This window comes from Nesoenas mayeri (assembly GCF_963082525.1).
Source record: "Nesoenas mayeri genome assembly, chromosome: 3".
Lineage (NCBI taxonomy): Eukaryota > Metazoa > Chordata > Aves > Columbiformes > Columbidae > Nesoenas > Nesoenas mayeri.
The window spans coordinates 25,306,425-25,330,337 of record NC_137544.1 but is presented as its reverse complement, the minus strand read 5'-3'; the positions used below and the strand labels follow the sequence as shown (position 1 = coordinate 25,330,337).

Sequence of the window (23,913 nt, the reverse complement as noted above, 5' to 3'; positions counted from 1 at the left end):
AAACTTTCCTAGAACAAGAAAAATGTTTCCAGCTCAAATCTAACTAAAGCATTTCTCACATAGCCTGTCATAACTTTGGCAGAGGAAAGAATTCCAAGTTTACCTGGTCCTTCAATACTGCTGACCAGAGAAGGGCAATGAAGCTGGGTCTGGAGCACAAATCTTGTTGAGGGGCAGCTGAGGGAACTGGTGCTTTTTAGTCTGGAGAAAAGGAGGCTGAGGGGAGACTTTATTGCTGTCTACAGCTACCTGAAAGGAGGCTGTAGCATGAAGGCTGTTGGTCTCTTCTCCCAAGTAACAGGCAACAGGACAAGAAGAAATGGCCTCAAGTTGCACGAGGGAAGGTTCATATTGGATATTAGGAAAAATTTCTTCACAGAAAGGGTTGTCAGGCATTAGAACAGGCTGCTGAGGGAAGTGGTTGAGTCACCGTCCCTGAAGGTGTTTAAAAGGTGCATAAATGAGGTTCTTAGGGACATGGGTTAGTGCCAGTGTTAGGTTAACCATTCAACTTGATGATCTTGAGTATCTCTTCCAACCAAAATGATTCTATGACTCTGTGATATTATGCTTTCGTGATGTCATCCCCAGGGTGCTCTCCATGCCTGACTATGTGAGTTCCTGAGGAAAGGGCGAAACCAGAAAGAGCTGATGAAAAGAGCTGGGTGAAAGTTACACGGGTTAGATTGATGTGAGTAGCTTGGCTGGGCAAAACTAGGCAGTGAACTGGGAGCGAGTGCTGGAGTACTGGGAGAGGTCTGAGTGACCCAGCTGGGGTTGGGTGTCTTGCTGAACATAGTTTCTCAAAATCACCTTCTGTGAAATCAAGGCCTGTATATTTTATCCTAAATCCTAAGAGTTTATATATTTACTTATTAGCTTAAAAAGAAAGCATGTTTCTTTTCCATTGTATGGAAAAGACTGCAGTTCCTGCTGATACTCACTATGCTTTCACAGCATCTCCAGTCTGCATAAGGCGCTTCAGCTTTCCTAAAGGCATTATTGATGTGATTACTCAATACATTCAGATTAATGCATTGAAAAATATTTTTCATTACTTTATTACAGTAAACTAAATATGGGCTTTGGGGGTGCATAGTATTTGGCCAAGGATACCCAAAAAGCTCAGAGCAAACAAAGCAGTCATGATCTAAAGCTGAGCCTGAGTTTTATCTACATCTTTAGTTGACCAAGGTGGACCTCCATGTGGCCGTGCCTGTGACACTTGCATTCCACCAAAAAATCAAAGCATGCTGACTTCCAAGAAAAGGCTTTACATTTTTCAGAAAGAGTGCAAGAACAGTTGTGTGTGGACTAGAAAAGATGGTTATAATTGCTTTAAGGCCTATCTTTGCCAATGGCAGAACTTTCCCTATTGCGGATTCTGGATCATGCACGTGGAGGAAGTAATAATAACAGTTATTCTTGTTCATTGGCCTAAGAACAAATCTCTTGAAATGTTTACACTTTTTTCTCCAAAAAATATTAAGATATTACTACATGACCTGCTGCTGCCGCACAGATTGATAGTATTGTCTTTAGTTACTTATGCAGTCCAGCTGATTATGGAGCAAATTAAATAGCTTCACCCCAAGATTCACTCATCCCTAAAAAGATACATCTTGACAAGCTTAAGACATTAAGACAAGAGATTTCTTGTTTTCTGCCTTAATATACACCTGAAGTTTCAGAACTAAGGTAGAGGTTTGAGTGCATCAGCATTAACACATTGAAATGTTGAGGCATGTCCATAGGATGGTTATCTCTGTAGCGCACAGCTCAAAGCATGTTCAGTATTTTCCAGAAAGCAAAAATTAGGTTTGTATTTTCAGTGGGGATGTTTCCCCATTGTTGTTTGTGTGTCTTTTTTCAATACTGAATCATATAAGGATATTGGAAGCACATTAGTAGAGACTGAATAAGACTTAGATTTATTTTACAGTGTGCTAGTAGATTTTAAAGATATGGTATGAAAATTAGAATAATTTTTCTTTTCTATAGATCATGAGAGTGTAGTCATTCTGGAGAAGAAGTATCCCCATTATTAAAAAAAAAATTCTGTAGGACCTCTTAAAATTATAAAAATTGATAAAAGTCTGAGCATGAGATGTTAGAAAAAGAAACACTGAGTAACTCAGGTTCTCTAGTATGTATATGTTCAGGAGTCTTATTTTAGAAACATGCCTGTTCTATCTACAAAAATTGATTTTTACAAATTCTTAAAACTCATGAAGCACCGCAGGGAATGTATTCTTTGTATAAAAATCATTATAACTCATGCTGTTAAGGCAGAGCTTCAAAAAATTGAGGATAATTGTCTGTGGAAGAATTTCATAATTAGATTGAATTGGTAAATTAAAATATATTGAGATGCATTAATGATACATGTCATCCTACTTATTAAATTGATGTTATACTGAGTTGTATATTTGAGGCATAAGAATATTCCTACCAGATTAAGCATTACACAAAGTATAATCAAGGGAAAATCTTCCCTTTCGCTGACTTTCACTTCCCCTGATATCTTTCCCTTCCCATACAGTCACTAACATCTCTTTTATCTCTTCCATGGGGTGAAATTCTCCTGGGATGTGAAGATTTGATTTTACACTCTTCCTGAGGTTGACTGCCAAGAGATGGAGGTAAACTATTCCAGTATATGGTAGAACCCACATGTTAGGATACCTTCTTGAGAGACAGGAGATCAAAATTCACATCTCTCTGCAAATGTATCAGGCGATGTGAGCCAGTGTCCTTGAAAGCCGAGGAAAGTCTTTATGGAAGCAGTGACCTAACTCCAAGAAATAGGACATGGCTGTGAATCCCCATCACCTGGTCTCCTTCCCTCTGCCCAGACTTAAGCACCGAAAAGTGGAACTGAAGTGCCAGCTTTTCCATGGCATTTCCTGCTGGTTATTTTAGAGAATATAATCACAGAATGGTCCAACCCTCTTCCATGTGACACCTTCCACTACATCAGGTTGCTCAAAGACCCGTCCAACCTGACCTTGAGCAGTTCCAGGGATGGGGCATCCACAGCTTCTCTGGGCAACCTGTTGCAGTGTCTCAGCACTTCATCGTTAAACATTTCTTCCATATGGCCAGTCTAAACTTGTCCCCTTCCCTGAGCATACTGGCTTTTGACCAGACACCAAACTTTGACATGGAGAACCCAGTGGTTCACCCTACACTTAAGTAGGACAATTATTACCTATTGAAGATCTACCATCTTCACTTTATCCCCGTTTTCCTCCCTTGCACCTGCTCATTGGCAGGATCCAGGCTTGTGCCCGGTCCTGGGGGCCAGGCAGCCCGGGGGAGCTGAGCTGCCGGTGCTGGGCAGAGGCAGGAGTGAGGCACGGAGAGGAGGGGTCATTTTAAAGAGCACCCAAGCGCAGGCTCCCATCTCTCGCTCGCTGTGACAGCAAAGTGTCACACTGGGAACCACAAACTGGGACTTACAAAGTAGCCTCTGATCTTTCTCTTCTCTTTTTTTTACCACATTTTCTCTCCTTTTGTCTTCTCATTTCCAAAGAAGAGGCATTTTCACTGACAACTTCTTGAACAGCTCTGGGACAGCACTTTTCTGAGGAGGGTAAGAGGTTTGTAACTCCTCACTTTTTTAGTGGCTAGAAGTAACAGTTTAAATGAGGGGGGAAGGTTGTTTGTTTGAATGCATGGTTTTGGGACCCCAAGTGTCCTTCTGCATTAATTGTTTTTAACCTGAAATAAATTAGTTGAAAGCAAATGGCTACAGAAAAACAAATTATCCAGGGTTTTCAAAATTTAGTAGCTGGGATTTATTATAGGATAGTTTGATTTTTTTCATTTGTTTGGCATGTCATGTCACTCATATGCTTATATGCTAAACTAGCTGGTGACATTTCTGCTGATGGAAAAGAGTTTTTCAGGAAAAAAGCTTTGGAGAATGGACATTTTTGAACAGAGAGTGTAAAATGTCACGTATTTAAATAAGGTCTGCAATGACATAGTGAGGCAATAAACAGTAAGTGCTGCATGTATTATAATTTTTAAGTTATGAGTCTCTAAAAATATTTAGAACTACAAATATAACTACCAAAAGAATATGCCCTTGCCAGCTATAAAGTTGTGGCTATTAATATGCAAAGCTATAACTATGCAGATAACACACAAAGACATCCAAAAGTCTTGTTGTGCTTTTATTCCATGCCAACAAATATGTATGACACTTAAAATATCATATCTTTTTTGCAAGAAAAGTTATGTTAGACAACCAAATATACTAAAACACCAGATATACCTTTGATTGAACCTGTCTTAAAATGGCAAGCGGCTGGGAGGTTGCTATTTTGGGAGGTGACTCTGATAGGTCTCAACAGATGCAGCTCCTGGAATGTAGTCGGAGCGGGGGGAGCTGGGTGGCAGCTGACCCCGCACTGGCACACTGACATTTTGGGAATCGCAGCTCACGTCAGCACGGGCTGACACTTTGGGCACACATGGCCTTCTCCCTCGCCTGCTCCGCACATGGTCGTCACCCCACAGCAACAGCAAAAAAAGTCCTGGTGCTCACAGGCAGGAACCATTCCTTTCTATAATTAAATTACCATTCTCTTATGTGCTGTGTGCTTAAGGAAAAATTGATGTGCTGAGATTTTAGATTGAAATATTACTGGAGGTTTTTTATCAAGTTGATCTAAAATAATCCAGACATTTGTTTTATCATTAAGTAGTATTTCTTCAGGTTCTGGTCTTTATAAGTGCAATGATCATAAGAAAATTAGCTTGTATAAATTGTTTAAAAATCAATGGGTATACTGGAGATAAATGCTATTTTTGAATCTATTTGCTGATCTCAACAATTCAGTTTTAACTGTGTTATTGAAGATCAGTGCTTTCCTTCAAGTATAATTGCATATACACATATTTGTTTGAAATAGTTCCTTTGAAAATTACCTAGGGGGCATCTCGCATTGCTTTTGAAAAAATCTTGCTTCTTCAATTTAGTGGAAGATGCAACTTGCCTAGAGTTGACATGTCTAATTCAAATACCTGTTCTAACATAAATCTGTGGGAGTAATTATTAACCTTCACACATAAAGAACCTGTTTAAAACAGCACTTCCTGCTGCAGTTTGCAGGACTTTTTTTTTTTTCAAATAGAAGTTAGACCTCTTCTGCTTGAATCGCCTCAAAATCCTAAAAGTAAGGTTGTTAATTCAAATTACTGATATTGAAAAGCAAGCAAATTGTGCTATGAATAGAGGGTATTTGTGAATCTGACCAGGGAAACAGAATATCATCAGACTGGAAGGTCAAAAGCTACAAAAACCCGGAAGCAATTTGGAGATCTTAAACCTAAAATCAACATGACATCATACTAAAAATCACTTTGTCTCTACATCTTATCTTACTTTTTTTCTTTAATAATTTCTCCCGCTCATAATATTTCCTGCTAAAATTCTGAGCTCACCTGTAAGTCTGTACTAGCCATGGAATAAGGATGAACAATGTTGGAGGCCTGTATCTTTCCTATGCTTCAAACAAATGAATTCGGATCTAGAGCCTGGCTAATGTAAATATATATTTACAAAATTTCACACTCTGGCAAACTCATCTAGAGAATTTAACTCTTCAAATGTGGTGATAACAAGTGAATGTTACTTTTAAGACCTTGTTATTTTTAAAAACTTAGTTACTTACAGGTGTGTTCTTCACAAGTTGAGTATCCATTGTTATGAATAAGCAGCCATATTACCATTTAGGGCAGTATAATTGTTCTTAGGAAGACAGATTATGCTGTGTGTTTTGTTTTTGTGGCATTTCTATGTATTAACAAAGGTTAGATTTGTTGCATAATCACATAGCTATTAAATTTCATAACTGCGGTGTAGCTCTAAATGTTTTTGATTTTATTTTTAGCAAGCTCTTGGCTGTAATATTTCATTGCAGTCATGGCCCCTAAGAAGAAGAATGTGAAGAAAAACAAAGCAGATATCAATGAAATGACTATAATTGTGGAAGACAGCCCCTTCGGTAAACTAAATGGCTTGAATGGACTCTTAGATGGAGGAAATGGTTTCAGCTGCATCTCATCTGAAGTTTCTGACCCATTATATAGCCCAAATCTCTTGGAAGGTCTAAGCAGAATGAGACAAGAAAATTTTCTTTGTGACTTGACTATCAGTACCAAAACCAAGTCCTTCCACGTTCATAAGGTGGTGATGGCTTCAAGCAGTGAGTACTTTCACAACATCTTAAAGAAAGATCCAGCCACTCAAAGAGTGGACCTCAATGATGTATCTCCATTGGGTCTAGCTACTGTTATCACCTATGCTTACACTGGGAAACTTACTCTCTCACTTTATACGATAGGTAGCATTATTTCCACAGCAACTTATCTACAGATTCACACCCTTGTAAAGATGTGTTCTGATTTCCTAATCCAAGAAATCAATGTTGAGAATTGTATGTATGTTGCCAATATTGCAGAAACATATGGACTAAAAACAACCAAGGAAGCAGCACACAAGTTTATTAGAGACAACTTCATTGAATTTTCAGAAACCGATCAGTTCTTAAAACTTACTTTTGATCAGATTAATGAACTTCTTGCAGATGATGACTTGCAGTTGCCTTCTGAAATTGTTGCATTCCAGATTGCAATAAAATGGCTGGAATTTGACCAAAAAAGAGTTAAATTTGCTGCTGATCTCTTAGGTAACATCCGTTTTGGTACCATCTCAGCCCAAGACCTTGTCAATTATGTTCAAACTGTGCCAAGAATGATGCAAGATGCGGACTGCCACAAGCTGTTAGTGGATGCCATGAACTACCATTTGCTTCCCTACCACCAGAATACACTGCAGTCCAGAAGAACAAGGATCCGTGGAGGTTTCAGAGTCTTAGTTACTGTTGGGGGACGCCCTGCTCTAACAGAAAAGTCTCTTAGCAGAGACATCTTATACAGAGATCCTGAAAACGGATGGAAGAAGCTGAGTGAAATGCCTGCTAAAAGTTTTAATCAGTGTGTGACAGTGATGGATGGATTTCTTTATGTGGCTGGTGGAGAAGACCAGAATGATGCCAGGAACCAAGCCAAGCATGCAGTCAGCAATTTCTGCAGGTAATTGGGTATTTCCTTAAAGGGGATGGAGAGACTGACTCCACACAATGCAGGTAGATAGACCAAGCTGGTTTGTGATGTGCAGCATGCACATGTGCAGCTCAGTTAAATAGAAAGGGAACAGGGCTGGGGAGGTATGGATGCTCGTCTGTATTAAAGTTTGAATGAACAGAAATATGCAATTGAAATTATGCAAAAACTTCATCGTGATTACACATGGTGAAGTGAAGAAGACAGGGAAAATTTACTCCAAGTGAGGAAATAAATAGGCATGTAAATAGGAAGTTCTGGGATGTTCAAAAGTATGATTAAAATGCACTGAATCAGACAAGGTGATTCCTTAAATTTCAAGGGCTTCTGATGCCTCACAGAAAGTTCTGAAAAACACCTTTTAAGTATTATAATCCTGAGTTTCTGTGCACCATCCACCATATTTTCAACAGCTTTTATACTGCAATTCATATGCTTTACCTTTGTTATTTATGGATATTTTAGAAAAAATATCACTGTCTCTTGAAGGCTATATTTCTCATCTACAGTGTTCTCCAAATAATACCTCACTTCTGAAATATTAAAATTCCTATTGTAGTTATCCAAGGCCTGCACTGGTGATAGCAGGATCAGAAGAGTGCGTAGGCTAACATGCAATAGTGGTACTAGGTTTTTCAACCTAAAAGCTGACAATGTTGGAGGTGAGACAACTGAGCTTTTTACCTACAAACAGACTATGGACATTCAATGGCAATACACAGCCACAGTCATACCAATGCTTCCTTTTCTGCTCCCAGAAGGAACATTCAGATAACTTCTCCTGAAGACATCAACCAACACGCAAAGTTAATGAAAAAAGAATCATAGAAGCATTTAGATTGTAAAAGACCTTTAAGATCATTGAGTCCAACCACAAATCTAACAGTGTCAAGTCTCTATGCATCTACACACCTTTTAAATGCATCCAGGGATGGTGACTACACCACTTCCCTGGACAGCCTGTTTCAATGCCTGACAACCCTTTCTGTGAAGAATTTTTTCCTAATATCCCATCTAAACCTCTCCTGGCACTCCTAGCCAATCTCTTGCCCATTGGTCCAGCTGGTCTAGATCCCTCTGCAGAGCGTTTCTGTAGATCATTTTTATTGTGTAATCTAATTAGTAAAAAAAAAAAAAAAATCATGTAAAGGAGATGATGCTGTTGGTCTCCTGATTATCTGACTTTAAGCTCTGCCTTACATTGCCAGAAGGAGCTGTGTGCTGGATGCAAATGTGGGTTGTGGGGAGGAGGTGGGGGAATCTTCATGGTCCACAGCTGAATGGCTTCTGCTCTCTGTTCTGCTGTTAACTGCAGGCATGTCAATTCACATCGGTATGTCTGTGGACTTGCTTTCAGAGCTGCAGATGACAATGTTAATGACAGCTAACAATTAGTATTTACTTTCACGTAGTCTTTTTCTTGTGTGATTCTCTGGTCCCCTCAGAATGCAACAGGAGAAATGGATGGGCCTGCTAATGTGCCTCACTCAACTCCTTCGAGAGTCTTAATTTGCTATTTTCTATTTCAAAATTCTCATCTAAATGTCAAGGACAGCTAATGTAATTTCAGAGAGGAATGGTATTAGAAAACAAAGATGTTCTTTACACATAATTCTTACTCCATTTTGGTGGCAGGGAAAGAACACATACTGTTAGAAAGTACTAAAAAGATGCAAGCATAAATCACCACTGAACATATTTTAAAACGCTTTGAGTAGATTTTGACATCTGTGATGTAGGTGTAAATTGCAAAAAAACTTCACAAAATTACATTGTGTGTCGAAAGGATCTCTTTCCAGTATTCTAATGAGATTATTCTACAAAATCAAATTACAGGAGAGTCAGGTTTACTTCATTGAAATAATACCAGGTTTTAATGATACGAACACATTTTTCTCAAATCAAAAACTAAAATTATTTAGAAATTTAACCAAGAATACCAGTTTCATTCCACAGACTTCTAATGGGCTAAATAACTAATTAAAACTTTAGCAACACTGCAGCTGCAGCAGGAGTGGGACAGAGACAAGACTGTAGAATGTAGCAGAGCAGTGAGACAGTCACCCTCTCTTTTAATGCTTTCAGATATGATCCTCGTTTCAACACCTGGATTCACCTGGCAAACATGAGTCAGCGACGCACCCACTTCAGCCTGAATGTGTTCAGTGGCCTCCTTTATGCAGTGGGTGGTCGCAACTCGGAGGGGAGCCTCTCCTCGGTCGAATGCTATGTGCCTGCAACGAACCAGTGGCAGATGAAGGCGTCCATGGAGGTGCCCAGGTGCTGCCACGCCAGTGCAGTGGTGGATGGTCGGATCCTGGTCACGGGAGGTTACATTAACAACGCTTACTCTCGCTCGGTGTGCATGTATGACCCCAGCAAAGACAGCTGGCAGGATAAGGCCAGCCTCAGCACCCCAAGGGGGTGGCACTGCGCAGTGTCCCTTCTGGAAAGGGTCTATGTCATGGGGGGGTCTCAGCTGGGGGGAAGAGCCGAAAGGGTCGACGTTCTCCCTGTGGAGTGTTACAGCCCTTACACGGGGCAATGGAGTTATGTGGCACCACTTCAGACGGGAGTTAGTACAGCTGGTGCCTCCACCCTTAATGGGAAAATTTACTTAGTGGGTGGCTGGAATGAAATAGAGAAAAAATATAAGAAGTGCATTCAGTGCTATAACCCGGATCTTAATGAATGGACGGAGGAGGATGAGCTGCCTGAGGCCACTGTGGGCGTATCCTGCTGTACGATATCTATGCCCAACACCAAGACAAGGGAGTCCAGGGCCAGCTCAGTCTCTTCTGTCCCAGTCAGTATTTAGATACAGGTCTAACCAGCAATAAATAAAAAATGTTTACCAGCACAGCAGTATAATTAGCCCTTTACATAGCATTTTTGTGCTTACATGGAAAAAAAATCATTGGCTTTGCAACAGTGCTGTTTTTTCTAATGGTGCAAATTGGCCACTTTTCGTGATCTTAAGACAGGTGGTGGGAAAGAGCGTATTAGGATAAGTTGAATTTTCTCAGCAGGAAAAGTTAAACCATGACTGCAGATGGAATTTTTTTCCTGACTTTGCCACTGACTCACTCTGTTATCATTTCATGGAAAATCATTTCATTTCTTCGTACCTGGGCTTCCTTACCTGTAAAACAGAGTAAACTTGCTTCAGAAGATTGTTGTGAGGCTTTTTTAATATTGAGTTTTACATGCTTTCAGAACCCAAAATGAAAATCAGATCTTGCTATTAGAAAATCTCAGCATGCATGAGAAATGGGCCATGTCATCATGTTCTTTTCTAAGCATTTTCTATTTTGACAAACAGAAGGAAAAACTTGTATACAGCACATGCATACTTTCCTTTTGGGGTAGTGGTATTCACAAAAAATCTTTCTAAACGTTTTCTCCTTCAGAAGTTAGAAGAGATTCCTATTTGTGCCATGAAACCCTTTAATTTTCATATCTAATGCTCTGACATGGCTTTCAAGACCTGAATCCACAAAATACCTTTGCTCCTGTAGGCCTTATGGGCCAGTGGCAAGGGCTGCCTTGGGTGCCACCTCCTCCTCACACCAGGGTGACTCTCCTGTCACTCCAGGTGGAAGGCATGCCGGCCAGTCAGTGTGTCTTCTCCTATTCCTGGTCTTTCCATCTGTCTGGGAATGTACATCCAGGTTACCTTCTTATTCAAGAAGGTTCTCACCAATGCAAGGAGCTAGGACTGCTGCAGCAGGGACAAAATCTGGAAGCTGAGCTCATGCCAAGAGGACCTAAGGTTGATGGTGTATTGTTCTGACAAATTCCCAGTCAAGTAAGGAACAAAGATGAAAGAAAGACTGCAGAATCTGCCTTTAAGAGTAGGGCATATGTGAGGAAAATGGTAGATCGTGGGAAAACTGGATGAAATCCAAGAGACTTTCCGTAATAGTACCAAAGAGATACCTTAATTGCTTTCCTAACAGCTCTAGGCACAAAATCACTCAAACTAACCTTTTCCTGGGCATACCATTGTGTACCTACTTTTGGAGTTTTTGTTACAGTCCTATTTATTTTCTGAGGAGATTTTATTCATATTTTTCCAAAGGCTAGACTAATGCTTTCCTTGTTGAAGTCTGTGAAGTATTCCCAGTGAGTACAGTGAAGTCTTTCCTCAACTCAGACTGCCATTCAAGAACTTTTCTTCCTAATTTCAGCATGCAGTGGGGGAATTAAGCATGAAACCTAATGCTATTCCCTGAGCCAAAGGAATATGCAGCCTATACTATCCCCTGAGAATTTGATATCAAAGGCCAGCACAAAATGTCTATATCCATTTCTTGGGGAAAGAAAGAAGCAATACAAGGAACAAAAATGATTTAATATAACCAAAAGTTCACTCATTTTAACCAATACATAGAGGTTTCACATGCAATGTCCTCAGATTATCATTGACACCTCCGGGCTCCAGTGCCAAGGAGAAGCTATATATGCTCCTGGTAATGTGTATATGACATGCAAATTTTTATCTCATTTGCAAAAGAAGAACACTATAAAATTATCAGTAAGTGCAGATATTGTTGAGGCAAGCACTTTCAGGACTCATGCTCTGCTCTTTGTAGCTTTGTTGTAGCTACATGTTGAGCAGCAGCATGAGCATGACACAGTATTAGATATGAAGTAATTCACTCTGTTAGTTGGGATTAAACTCCATAGTACTCGGTCCTCTTTTCCAGTTCTAGCTTAGGGTTTGTGTCTGCATCCTGACAATACCATTTTAAATACCAAATTCTGGTTTTGAGTGCTGCATGTTATTAGAATCTACCGCATTGGAATGACTTTTGGTCAGAGTAGTGCTGTCATACAGTTTTGATTAATTTAATTATCCTGTTTAATTCAAATGAGTAATAATTCAAATCCACAGTCACAGAATAAAACATGGAATTGTGTAACAGAGTAAGATTGCTTTGTTTTAAATACAAAAGTGCTTTTCTTGCCCATTCCAGTCACCAAAATTTTCTTGTGGATGAGAGCAAATTTTCTCTTTTGCCAAAGTCACTACCATGTGTTGTTCCCTATAAAAGTATTTAGGAAGCTCTTTGAAAAGTCCACCTGCTCCAATATTTTTATTTGTAAAATTTTAATACTGTTAGATGGAGTTGCTTATGCACCCAGTCCAACGTAGACATACATATACAAATGCAGTTATAGCTGTATACATACTCCAGTTTTTTAGTATTTCTAAGGTAACCATAAGATGGTATTTAGGAATTGAAGAAACAATCACTTTGGCCTCAGACAGACATTGGATGAAATTGTGTCGTATGCAAGTGTCTCTTTTTCCCTCTAGGAACTGAGTTCCAAAATGCTATGAGTAGTCAGAAGATGCTGTACACTTTCCTCTTTCGTGAGCCAACACTTCCTATACATCAACAATGTTTTGAGTGGAAAGGTACTTGTGAGTGATGGGCTAAGTGCAATGGAACTGCTCTCTCACTACTTAAAGGGTTAAAAACTTTGGGGGCCAAATCCTTTTCATCTTACTCACGCCAAAAGTTCCATTGGCTTCACTGGGACTACTGAATACAATGTACAAGATTTCAAACTCTTGGCCAAATTCTGGCAGAGCAGTAGGTGTAGATGCCTTCCAGAACTGTCACACCCAGAAGCGTGGCTGCTCCTCAGCCTCCACTGCCCTTGGCCACAACAGGTCCATCCAGATGTGTCCTAGGACAGGAGCCAAGTACCACCAGCCATGTGTTCCTTCCATAGCACAAATTAGGTATGTACTTCAGGCCAAAAGTCTTAGGTGGATTAACAAATGGTGTGATTATCAGTGTAGCACTTCAGGGTGGCTTCATGTTATTTTTCTCTAAGCATCTGTTTAGGCTTCAACTGCCCATTGAGCCAGGATTTGGCTCTTAATATGTGACAATATCAGCTGGACTTAATAGTCTTTTGATCATACCAAGGTACTGAGCTATTTGTGACCTTTTTATGTACAATCTTGTTTTGCTAGAACTGTGAAAAATAGTTTGTATGTTGTGTTTTATGGGGTGGTGTTCTTTCATTGTCCAGTACTGTATTTTCAATCTCCAGATGTTTAATAAAAACATCTCAGTTGAACTTGAAATATTGTTAATCCTAAAAAGAAATTTTTAAAATGCAGTTTAGGAAGTACTGTATATGGTAATATTAAGTAGAGCAGAGGCCTTTCAGCTGTATGAGATGCAAATTGTTAAAATGCTACAGGCATATTCTTTAATACTATACTAATAGTAACAAAAAGACTCAAAACCAAAAAAAAAAAGCTGTTCTCTTCAAAATCCTTTTTGTCCTTGCATTTTATAGTCAACATCTGTTCTTCCAAGGAATTCAAATCTGAAAATAAGCTTTCTTCAATTTGTGAGTGAAGCAGAGTGATAATGTTTTGTTTTCTTGTTTATTCATGCTTGTGTAGGTGCAGGGGAGAGTGTGTTACAAGGCTGTGAGGGAGGAACTTACTGTTGGAAAGTTATGCTGAGAGGAAGATTTTGTGGTTAGTTCTTAATGAAGATGAGATCATGATAATTTAATCTCTTCCTGAAGTTAAGCTGCAAGATCATCAAGGGTTCAGTAAGCTTCAGTGCCAACTTCTAGGTCGTCAGAGAGGGAAGCAGAGAAAATGAGCATCAACCAAAGCCATGAGGTGTTGAAAAGTGTTATGTGTTGAGATTTTTAAATGACAGTTCTTGCAGGAAAAGGTACATGATGAATGAAATGGCTGAATAAGACCATGCTTTATGTTATCCTGAAACCTAGATTAGTTGATCAAACAGTTTTAACTCCTTCCAAACCCATGCTGAGTTTAGGAGGAGTTTTTTGCTGGTAACAGCTGGGTTTGTTAATTCCAGTTGCAAACCACACAGTCAAACAGTCGTATGAGCAGGCATACCTGCTTGAATTCAGTGAGACTTCTCCTATATACAGTTATTCTCATGTGCTGATGTTTGGAAAATCAAAATACAAGAACTAAATCCATGGGTAGACAAGCACCAATGTCCAATGAAAGCCAACATGCAGGCATTCAACTACCCACTAACCATGCAGGCACATGAAACTTTTTGGAGACTAGATTTCCCTATAAGGATTATTTCCTTTGGGATGGTTGCTCAATTAAATCCTCTGTACGCTTCAAGGGTTTTTGTGCAACACACAGGATGGGAGATGCAAGAGGCTCCAGACAGTGGAAAGGGGAAGGTGAAGCCCTTTAGCACAGTCAGTAGACTAAGATTTTGTTCCCATTTCTCAACGATGTTTGAGAAATACATGTTGAAAGGAAGAACATACTTCAATGCACACCTTTCCATAAGTAACATTTCCGTATGTTACCCAACTGAGATGGCCTAGCCTTTCTTAGAAAAAGCAAGACTCAATTTTAAATTGCCCATAACTTGAATTCTCATGTGAATTGAATTTTCAATCCACTTTAGCCCAATTTAGCCAAGCTGAGAGAGCCTTTTCAAACTTTGAATCTACCTTATTGGAGAAGGCAATTGAAATCAATAGTCCTACTATAGTGTCCTGACCTTTTTGCAAAGAATCTTCTCATCCTTTTGTTAATGACCTACTTTGTATAAGTAAGCAAAAGCATTGTATTGCACAGATTTATACTTTGACTCCTCCATGCAAGAGGAGGGTCTCTTGTCCCTTTTATTTTCTCTTTTCTTGTCTGTAACAGAGTGACTCACAGGGCACCAAAGAAGATGCACAGATGTGAACAGTACATAAAAGCCCATCTGTGAATCTAATTCAAAAAATCTAATTCCTGATGGCCACAATAAAGAAAAGGACACATTCTGGAACGTCTGATGGAACAAAGGGGTGAAAAGTGAGTTGCTGGTGCTGGCACTGCCCAGAGCTCTGTTCCTAGAAGTTCCCTAAAGGAAAAAGGAAAATACATGCACTTCTATATAGCTTGTGTGAGAAATTCAGTTAATACCAGATGAGTTTTGCCATGCAAAAGGCTAATATGAGTTCATTGTTGTCTCAATGAAAAATACATTTTCAATTAAAATATAGGCAATTAGTAAACTTATGAGGAATACGCAGTCGATTTCTGTTGGTAAGAATGGGAACATATATGTTTAGATACACTGGATGTTACACTGGCTGCTGCTTTGGCAGTTTTTTTGTCAACAATAAAATTTCAAAATATAACTTATTTGTGTAAAGCATTGCCCTGGCTTATAAGTGTTAGATATATTGCTTATACACATAGGTTTTCTAGTTATACAGTTTTAAGGATGGACTGTGATAACACAAGGGAACATATTTCAACAGGAAAAAAACCCTGCAAGTATAATGTGAGAATGTTACTACTTAAAAGTTAACATTTGTAGTGCAGCAGTTGTTGTTAAGAGGAATAACAGCATGTTGGTATTTTTTGTTGTATGTTTTAAGTAAAACTGTTGACACATGGCACAAACAAATTATTCTTATTGTAAAACCAGTTGGAAACTGTGAAACTCTCTAACAAACACCTGGTTGCAGTTGAAATGTGTTTTGTTTTCTGAGCCCCATGCTGATCCTTGCTTTTGTATCAGCCACCTGGAATGTTTGCTACACCCAGACTCTCAAACCACTTTCACAATAAGCTATCGAGTGTGACACTGGGGCCACTTTTATATTTTCCATATTATTACAAGGAGATCAACTTGCTTTTTAACAGTGGATCGCACAGTCATTTGTTGTAATCAAAATGCCTAACAAGAAATGATGATAGATCAGATGTCTGATTGGCAATTGAACATGTTTTCATTTGGATTGTATGAGAAGCAGTATTGGAAATAAAAATGTCTAAATTTCAAGGAAAAAAAATAGTCTGTATTCTGAAGAGCAATTAAGTTGTGCCACATATGGGAGGGTTTGAGGCATCAAAATACATTCCCTGTGTTTTGACATCAAGGGCTTGTTTCAAAGCGTGGTTTGGCATTCAGCAGACATCATGACCTGAAGGGCTACCCAGCCCAGGGCTGTGTAGAGATCGGACCATGGGTTCCTGGGATTCTGTATTACACAAGGACACAGAGGCTTTGTTCTCTGAACTTCTCTATCACAGGCTACCACAAATACCACAGAAATCACTGCTAGCAAGTACACAGCTGCAAAAATCACAACTAGCAAATATATCTGTGGTTAATAAAGCTAATACAAAGATTAATAAAGCAAATATGAATTAATATATATCAAGCTGTTACAAATTATTATCAGCAATGCAGTATCAATCAATAGTATGGCATCAATCAATAATAGCATCAAGGAGAACAGTAGTACAGCCAAGTCAGTATGCACTATTACAGATTGCTACAGCTTACTGTTAGTGAAGCAAACTTACCAACAATAATATAACAGCAGATATGCTTATGATAGATTACTTATATGAATATATGTAACATACATAATATTTACATGCAGCAATAAGACAGATTTTGGAAGGAGCCAAACCATTCCAAAAGGAAGGAACAAATCAGTTCCAGGGGTGGGACACCCAAGCATCCCTGGTAACAGACAGGGTCTCCCTTCAAAGCAGATCCCTGTCAGGGACTCCGGAGTCAGGGGGGCATCACCACTGTGAGTCCAGGAGCTCGTAGAAAATTGGTGGGACATTCAATCAGGAAGTTCTCAGGGAGATGGGCTCCATTTGGAATGAAGATTAAGTCCTTTTTATAACAGAGAGACGTAAGAGGGTATAGGGCATCCTACTTCAAGCAGCCAATAGATGGTGTTAGTTTCTATTTTTCACCTGTAACAGCCTATAGATTATGCTGTTTCAAGTTCTTTCAGACCAGTTTTATTTTTCCAGACTGTTACACGCCTTCTCAGTTGGTAAGCTGCCGGTTTTTGTGTTTGTCAGTGGTACCTCAGGATGTCTTTGGTTTCCAGGCACCCTGGCTGCACTTGCCAAAGATGTTTCTCGTTTCCAGGCCCAGTCCCCAGGACGACAGTCCCAGGCAGGCAGGCCTTTCTCTTGCAGTATTTTTCAACAGACAATTTCTTCCATTCAGTGATTTTCCCCTTCTAACCAGGCCACCTTCATAGCTGTTGGCAGCCAGGTGAGGCAGCTGGCCATGGACCAGGGCACCCGCACATCCTGAGCAGCAACTGGGCTCCTTCAGGCACCTGAAAAGCTGCTTCATGGCTATGAGTGGGTTCACCCAAGCATCCTGAAGATCAGGATTCAGTTGTCTGCATGCACCTCGTGCAGATGTCCCAGGCACTGCAGCTGCAGGGAATCTCAAATGGCACTGGGTGTCAATTTGTGGGCCACTGAGTCAAGCCTGGAGGAGGGGATTTATTGACCTTTCTGGACATGGCAGTCCAGAAGTGCACGGCTATCCTGTCAGTCTGCTAAAGTGTCCACGAGTCCTGGCTGCCTTGGGTACCTATGCTGTCTAACATGCACAGAGACCACTGTCCAAGAAGTTCTGCTAAATGTAAAATCAGTGTGATTATAACTTACTGTAAATACCCTATATAACCAAATTATTATCCAAATGTACATATTGCTGTTCTCACCTCCCTGTCTCACATGCTGGTAGAAAGCTGCTGAAGTGCTAAATATAAGCATATTTTCAATCGGAGGAGAAATACATTCAAAGTGATGATGTCTGAATCTGGTCCAGGACAGTAGGATCAAATGTTGTTACTACCTGATGACTACTGTGTCCATTTCTGGGCTCCCCAGTATGAGAGAAATATGGAGCTACAGGTCCTGACTTCATGGAGAGAGTGAGGCCAATGTGTTGTTGCTTTGTCCTTGCCACAAAGAAGCTGAAAACCGTGCTATTGGCATAAGTCATTGCCTGAAGGTAAAGAGGGGAACAGGGAAGAAATGTTAAATTTTCAACCAAGTGTTCTACAGCAACTAGCCATGATCTCTTATTGAGGGCAGATTGTAAAATTATCATCCAGGGCTTATCTGTAAAGGAAAAGATAGAAACTAACAAAGTATCACAACAGTCTGGAATCTGTCTCTGAACTGGCAGGCCCATTGCCTTCTGGCTATAATCTTCAAAATAGTTCAGGTAGCTGGGATGGAAAGAATAATGTTAAGTAATATTAACATAAAGAATCAAAAAGTAAAGAATAAAGTATATCATGGCCGGGAGCTAAAGTAGAGCAAATTAAAATTCAGGGACAATTTTGAGGAAACAAAAGGGATTATTTTGTTTCAAAATTCAGGGATGATTTTGAGGAGCCGAGCCGTGAATCTGTGTGGTAAAACTGCTAAAAATACAAAAAATACAGAACTTACAATTAAAATTATGATATTAAAAAAAAAAAAGAAAAAAAAAAGAAAAAAAGCAAGACTTGACAAATGCATTATTTACCAGCGTCGCTGAAGTAAAAAACACAGATTAAAGTAAAAATTAGCTGGATCCTTTATTTCTTATAATATTTGCCTTTTTACTTAAGAGTCTGAGTGTATTTTTTCTGTGTTGCAGATACAGTTCAGAGCTTATGTCATCATTTTCCTTCAAAAACAGTTAAACAATATGAGTGAAATATTCACTTAGGGAAAGCTGGTTTCTCCTTAATTTAACATAATTTAGCTGTAGGTCTTGCACAGATTTATGGTGTCCATTATACCAAACTAAACCCAGCATGTAAAGGCCTATAGATTGGTACATTTCTTCTTTTTGCAAAATGCTCATAAGGCAGATGTTAGCCATGCCTATGACAATGTATTCTTTTTCTTTCATTTGAAGGACACCATGTATTCCTTAATAGAATCCCCACATAGCAACATGAAAATAGTTGTTAAGATCAGTAGGGTCAGAATTCTGCTGAAGTTAATGAGAAACAGCCAAATCAAACAGACTGCATTTATTTTGCATTGTTTATGTATGGGATTATTCTGAGCCAAACAGTGAATTTGTTGAAGTTACTCATCTAAACAAGGAGAAAGGTTCAGAATAAATGCCTTGCAGTCTGTAACTCGTGTTCCTGTCACTTAAACCAGCCACGGAACAAAACACGACTTCTCACTCTGTGTTCGGTGATGCCGTCTTTTAGCTACAGTGCAAACCGTTATACAGGGAACATTTCTGATAAAGCAGAGCTCTGAATAGCTACTCAGATAACCATGAATGCTGTGTTGCTTTTCTGAATGTAGCAAAGCTTGGCTTTATCAGCCTGGGCTAAAGCAAGCCGGGCACTTAAATTTCTTGCCTTTAGTCAAGGACACAGTGCTTTCCCAGTAAATTAAATTCGAATTCAAATTCAGCTCCCAATGGAGCGCCAGTCCGGCAGAATCTTCTCCGAAGCGCTTTGCTCTGCGGAGCTGTTCGGGGAAGGAGCCGCTGGAGGGCACCAGAGGAGGGAGCCGGCGGCCCCGGGGCGCCACCGGGAGCGGGGGGCGGCGGGGACAGCCGGGAAACGCTTATTTCAGCCTGCAGTGCTGGGGGCAGAGGGGAGGGCGGAGAAAGAGAAGAACAACACCAAAGGCAATAGTCACATCTTGTAAAAAAGCTGTCTGCCCACTTTCCCTCACGTCGTGTCCGCTTACTGTCCACAAACGCTTAAGGAGAGATTGGAATAGGTTGCCCAGAGTGGTGGTAGATGCCCCATCCCTGGAAACATCCAAAGCCAGGCTGGATGGGGCTCTTAGTGACCTGATCTAGTTGAAGATGTCCCTGCTTTTTGCAGGGGCGTTGGACTAGATGACCTTCAACAGTCCCTTCCAACCCAAACTTTTCTATGATTCTATGACTCTATGATTCAATGACTATAACTATGGAGGAGCCCAACAGGGTGGTGCAGTGATCTGAAAAATAAGGGGGTAATTCAAAGAGGATGAGCTGAAAAATTCCCATTTGTTAAAATCAAAATGCAGAACAGTGCACGAGGTTTGACAAGATTTTATTTAGGAAGAGGCTTCTTAGGTGCCGGATGAATTTCTGGTAACCACGAGAGAGCATCATCCCTGCACTCACAGTGAAAAGGACACTCAGCCTTGATTGGGGAGGATGTGTGTCTTTTATTGTTTTGGCTCACATCAGGAACTTTGTTTGCATGTTCAGGATATGTGATCTCACCACCAACCTATTTGAAAGCTTCTCCTTTCCAGTCTCTTTCGTCAAAGATGTTCCAGTTTGAATAAATAATTTCATATTTACCACTCTTGGAGGGGGAGGGTGAATAGATTTGTTTTCTGCCTCCAAACCAGTGCCCTAAATGGTGATATCTTGGCTCAGGACAAGTTTTGCAAGAACATTTTTTGCTTTCATCCCAGTGCAGCATGAACACATTTTTGAAATTACCCGAGTTTAGCAGATGGGAAAAACAGTTATTTCCCATGTTGCTGGGAGAATGATGCAGCCAACAGATTCCTGACCCAGCTGCTGCTCTGAAGCTCTTACACTGGTCGCTGCATACACTTGAGTTCAGCCAGTGAATTATAGCTTGCTATAATAAGAATGTTCTGCTTTCCATTAGATCACGCTCGCTGGAACAATAGTAAATGCTCTGAAGCAGCCAACATGACCGTCAGTGACATTTCAGGGTCTCTTTGCTGGTGTCAAACTTAAGTTCTGGCAAACAGACACCTTGGTCACATTGTCAGAAGTAATAGATCAGCTCTTCTGAAGGAGAAACAGATGTGTCAGGTCAGGTGAACAGCAAAGCACTGAGACTCCAAAGGAATCTTAGCAAAAGCCGAAAAAAAATGCAAGCAGAGATCATAAATCATGTATTAAAACTCAGTGCAGAGCTCTCTTGTGGTGTTATGTGAGTAATAAATAACACCACAAGTTGTTAAGGGCAGCTTGAATACTTCTTTATGAAGCCACCCTTTGAAACAGAAGATACGCCTGTCTCCTGGACTGGAATTGTTGCAGGGGATCACAGAAAAGAGACTGGTTCACCTAGCAGAAGCAGAGCAGGAAGATATGTCAGTCTGGGCCACACTACAAGAAATCGAACCCATTCATATGAGAAATAAGTGTACAAATAATTCACATACGATTATATCTCTGGGGAAGGGCAGACCACTTAAGAAAGGCCGTATCAGTCATGCAAGTCATTAAACTGAGTAGTCACAGGCATTAATTCTTGGGTAACCTCAGTGTTTTCATATCTGCCACTGCTTCTTTGAAACACTGAGGACAACTGAAGGTCAGGAAGCATAAATTTAGGCATCTATGTATGCACTAGATGTTAAACCTCCAGTTATAGGTAATACAGCCAAAGGTACAATACCAGCCAGTACAGGAATATAAAGTGATTTATTCAGTCACCCACCAAGTCCTACTTTGGGATGAGTTGAATTCCTCTTTGGGCTTTACTGACTGTGTTGGGTAGACACAAAATTAATGCATAAATGTCCAGCACCATCTGAGCACTGGAAGGGTGTCCTGTCTGGCATCCAGCCACCCCAAAAGGACATGGGTTTCCCCTGTGCTGCAAGTGCCAGCTGCATGCCTCAGGCTTCTGAAATATTTCAAATGGCACCAACATTTAGAGAACTGAACTGAGCCACTGGTCTCCACTGGGCCATTGATCTCTACCATCAAAACATACACAGCAAGCATACTTTTACATATCCGTATACGCAGACATGTTAATTTAAGGGCGTCCACCTTGAACTCAATTCCACTGTAGATATTAACTATCTTTCTCTGCACTTCAAGATTTTGTTGGCTTGAAGTTTTGTTTTTAGGCTGCTGTGTAGTTAATTGTAGAAGCTCGTACCCTTTGTTCTACTCTACTCTGAAATACTTACTGTTCAGCAGCAGTTCACATACTTAAGCCTTAACAGGCTGGCGCAGAGCAAATACACATACACACAGGCATATCAGCATCTGGAGACTGCTTTGAACCTTCCTAACTCTGGCTTACTTCTGTTTTGCAAGCAAGTCCCTGGAAGGCAGCCTATGGCCCTCTTTCAGAGTGTGGAGACAAAAAATAGGTGCGTAGTTCCAGGTGAAGCAGGAATGAAAGTATGTGAGAGCACCAGAGAAGGCAGTAAAGTGAAGAAAAAGGAAGGGTCAGTATGGATAACCAAGGACATGAATGGAAGCAGTCAGACTGGAAAACACTGAGGACTTCCAAGTTGTTCATTTATATCATGACAAGAAGGCCCATGCTCCCTCAGCAAGAAGATGGCAACAAGAGTGTCACTTGTGCCGTGCTTCTTTCTGCTGTCCCACCAGGGAGATGGAGATTCCCAAAAAGAGGAATTATGGACAACAGACAGCAGCCTTCCTGGAGATTTACAGAGAATGAAGCTTTTGAGGATTAAACGAGGATCTGGCATTCACTATTTATCATTCCATGTAGGAATCTGAACCAAATTCTGGACAGCATCAGCTTGGGAGAGATTGTTCATTTGTTTTGAAGATTTTCTCCTTGCCAGCCTTACTTGTTTTGTTTTTTCCTGGAATGAAACACAAATAAACCTGCCTGCTGTTGGAGCTGCTGTGCTGCTGAGTCACTGACCCACTCCACAGCTTTGAGCAAGCAACTAGCTCACTCGCAATCTCAGTTTTGCCCTCTGAAAAACAGAGTAATGAGTTATGCTTTGCTGATAATGAAGAAGTGAACATGAATGGAATTGTTCCCAGAAAGTAAATTACTAAATAAATATGCATTAACAAGCGATCCTGAGATGAGAACATACTTGTGGGAGCAAATGCATTTTCAGTAAGGCCAATCTTAAACAATGCCTTGCCTTATGAAACGCTGAGAGTCACCATGACAAAGCACGAACTGTTACCACAGTTATTAAGGTGACAGTGACTTCTCATTCAATGATATCACAGGAACCAGCAGAACAAAAGCCGTTTCTAGGTTCTTGTTTCCTTCTGTTCCTATTGCTGTTGTCCATGGCTGCCCCTCCTGCAGGTACAGCACAATCCTGCTTTCTGTCTCTTTCCACTAACTGAGAGACTGAGCTTAACCAGACAACTTTTTAGTGGGGAGTACATTTTAGAGACATAGTCATAGCAACACCCAGACCCTTCATGTTAGTAGGAATAACACTAACGTTCACATATCCAGGACAGAACCAGTAGAGTAATATATTCTTATATATTTACTTGCATTATGATTATTTTACAGGCTTGTGTTTGTTGATTGAGCCATACTGTGCACAACAAAGATATGCTCTCATCCAAAGAACTTGGACCAGGAGCCATCAGGTGGAAAGAAACGGGAAATAGAGACAATCGATTGCGAGGTGCAAAGCAGCTGCTCAATCATCATCAGGACTTAGCAAGCCTGGGGACTCTCAGAGTAAAGAATGAGGTGGTTTTGAGGTGTTTATAATGACTTTTTCTGAGAAAAGAGAGAGACTGTGGGCAAAAAACACCAAAAGTGCTTATTTGAAAATTATGAAGTTGAAAATGGAAATTTGCATCATAAGCTGATCAGAGGTGAGGTTTGACATTTAAATGTTGAAAGGATTATTGTTGAGCTTGTTTTATCTGAGCAGTTACAGCATGCAGAGTTGTGCTGAGTTCATGGGAATAAGCAATTAACTCTGTGAGCAGTAAATCTGGTGAAGCCTTGCTTCTTTTGAACTAAAGTCCTATTTTCTTACCCACCCAACTTAATAACCCTGACAGCTCTCCTGACCTTAAAGCTCTGTATGACTTTCTCCTCACCTCAGCAGTACACTCATCTTCTTCCCATGTCCTGTAAATACCAGCAAGGTAAAGTGCAGCCTGAGCTCCCTCCACCTCCCAACAAGCGGCATGTGCTGGCCGGCAGCCGGATGCCCACAGTGACTGGCCCCAACACGGCTGGTGAGCACACACTTCA

At 40.3% G+C, this 23,913-nt stretch overlaps 1 protein-coding gene across 1 annotated transcript; it reads left to right on the top strand.

The window, feature by feature from the left end:
* Window positions 1-5,935: 5,935 nt before the first annotated feature.
* On the top strand, window positions 5,936-9,955 carry KLHL31 (kelch like family member 31; the record flags this gene model as incomplete). The annotated part of the gene is made up of 2 exons (XM_080342841.1): window positions 5,936-7,107; window positions 9,223-9,955. The coding sequence occupies 2 exons, from the start codon at window positions 5,936-5,938 to the stop codon at window positions 9,953-9,955; spliced, it is 1,905 nt and encodes a 634-aa protein (XP_080198967.1).
* Between the last annotated feature and the right edge of the window lie 13,958 nt (window positions 9,956-23,913).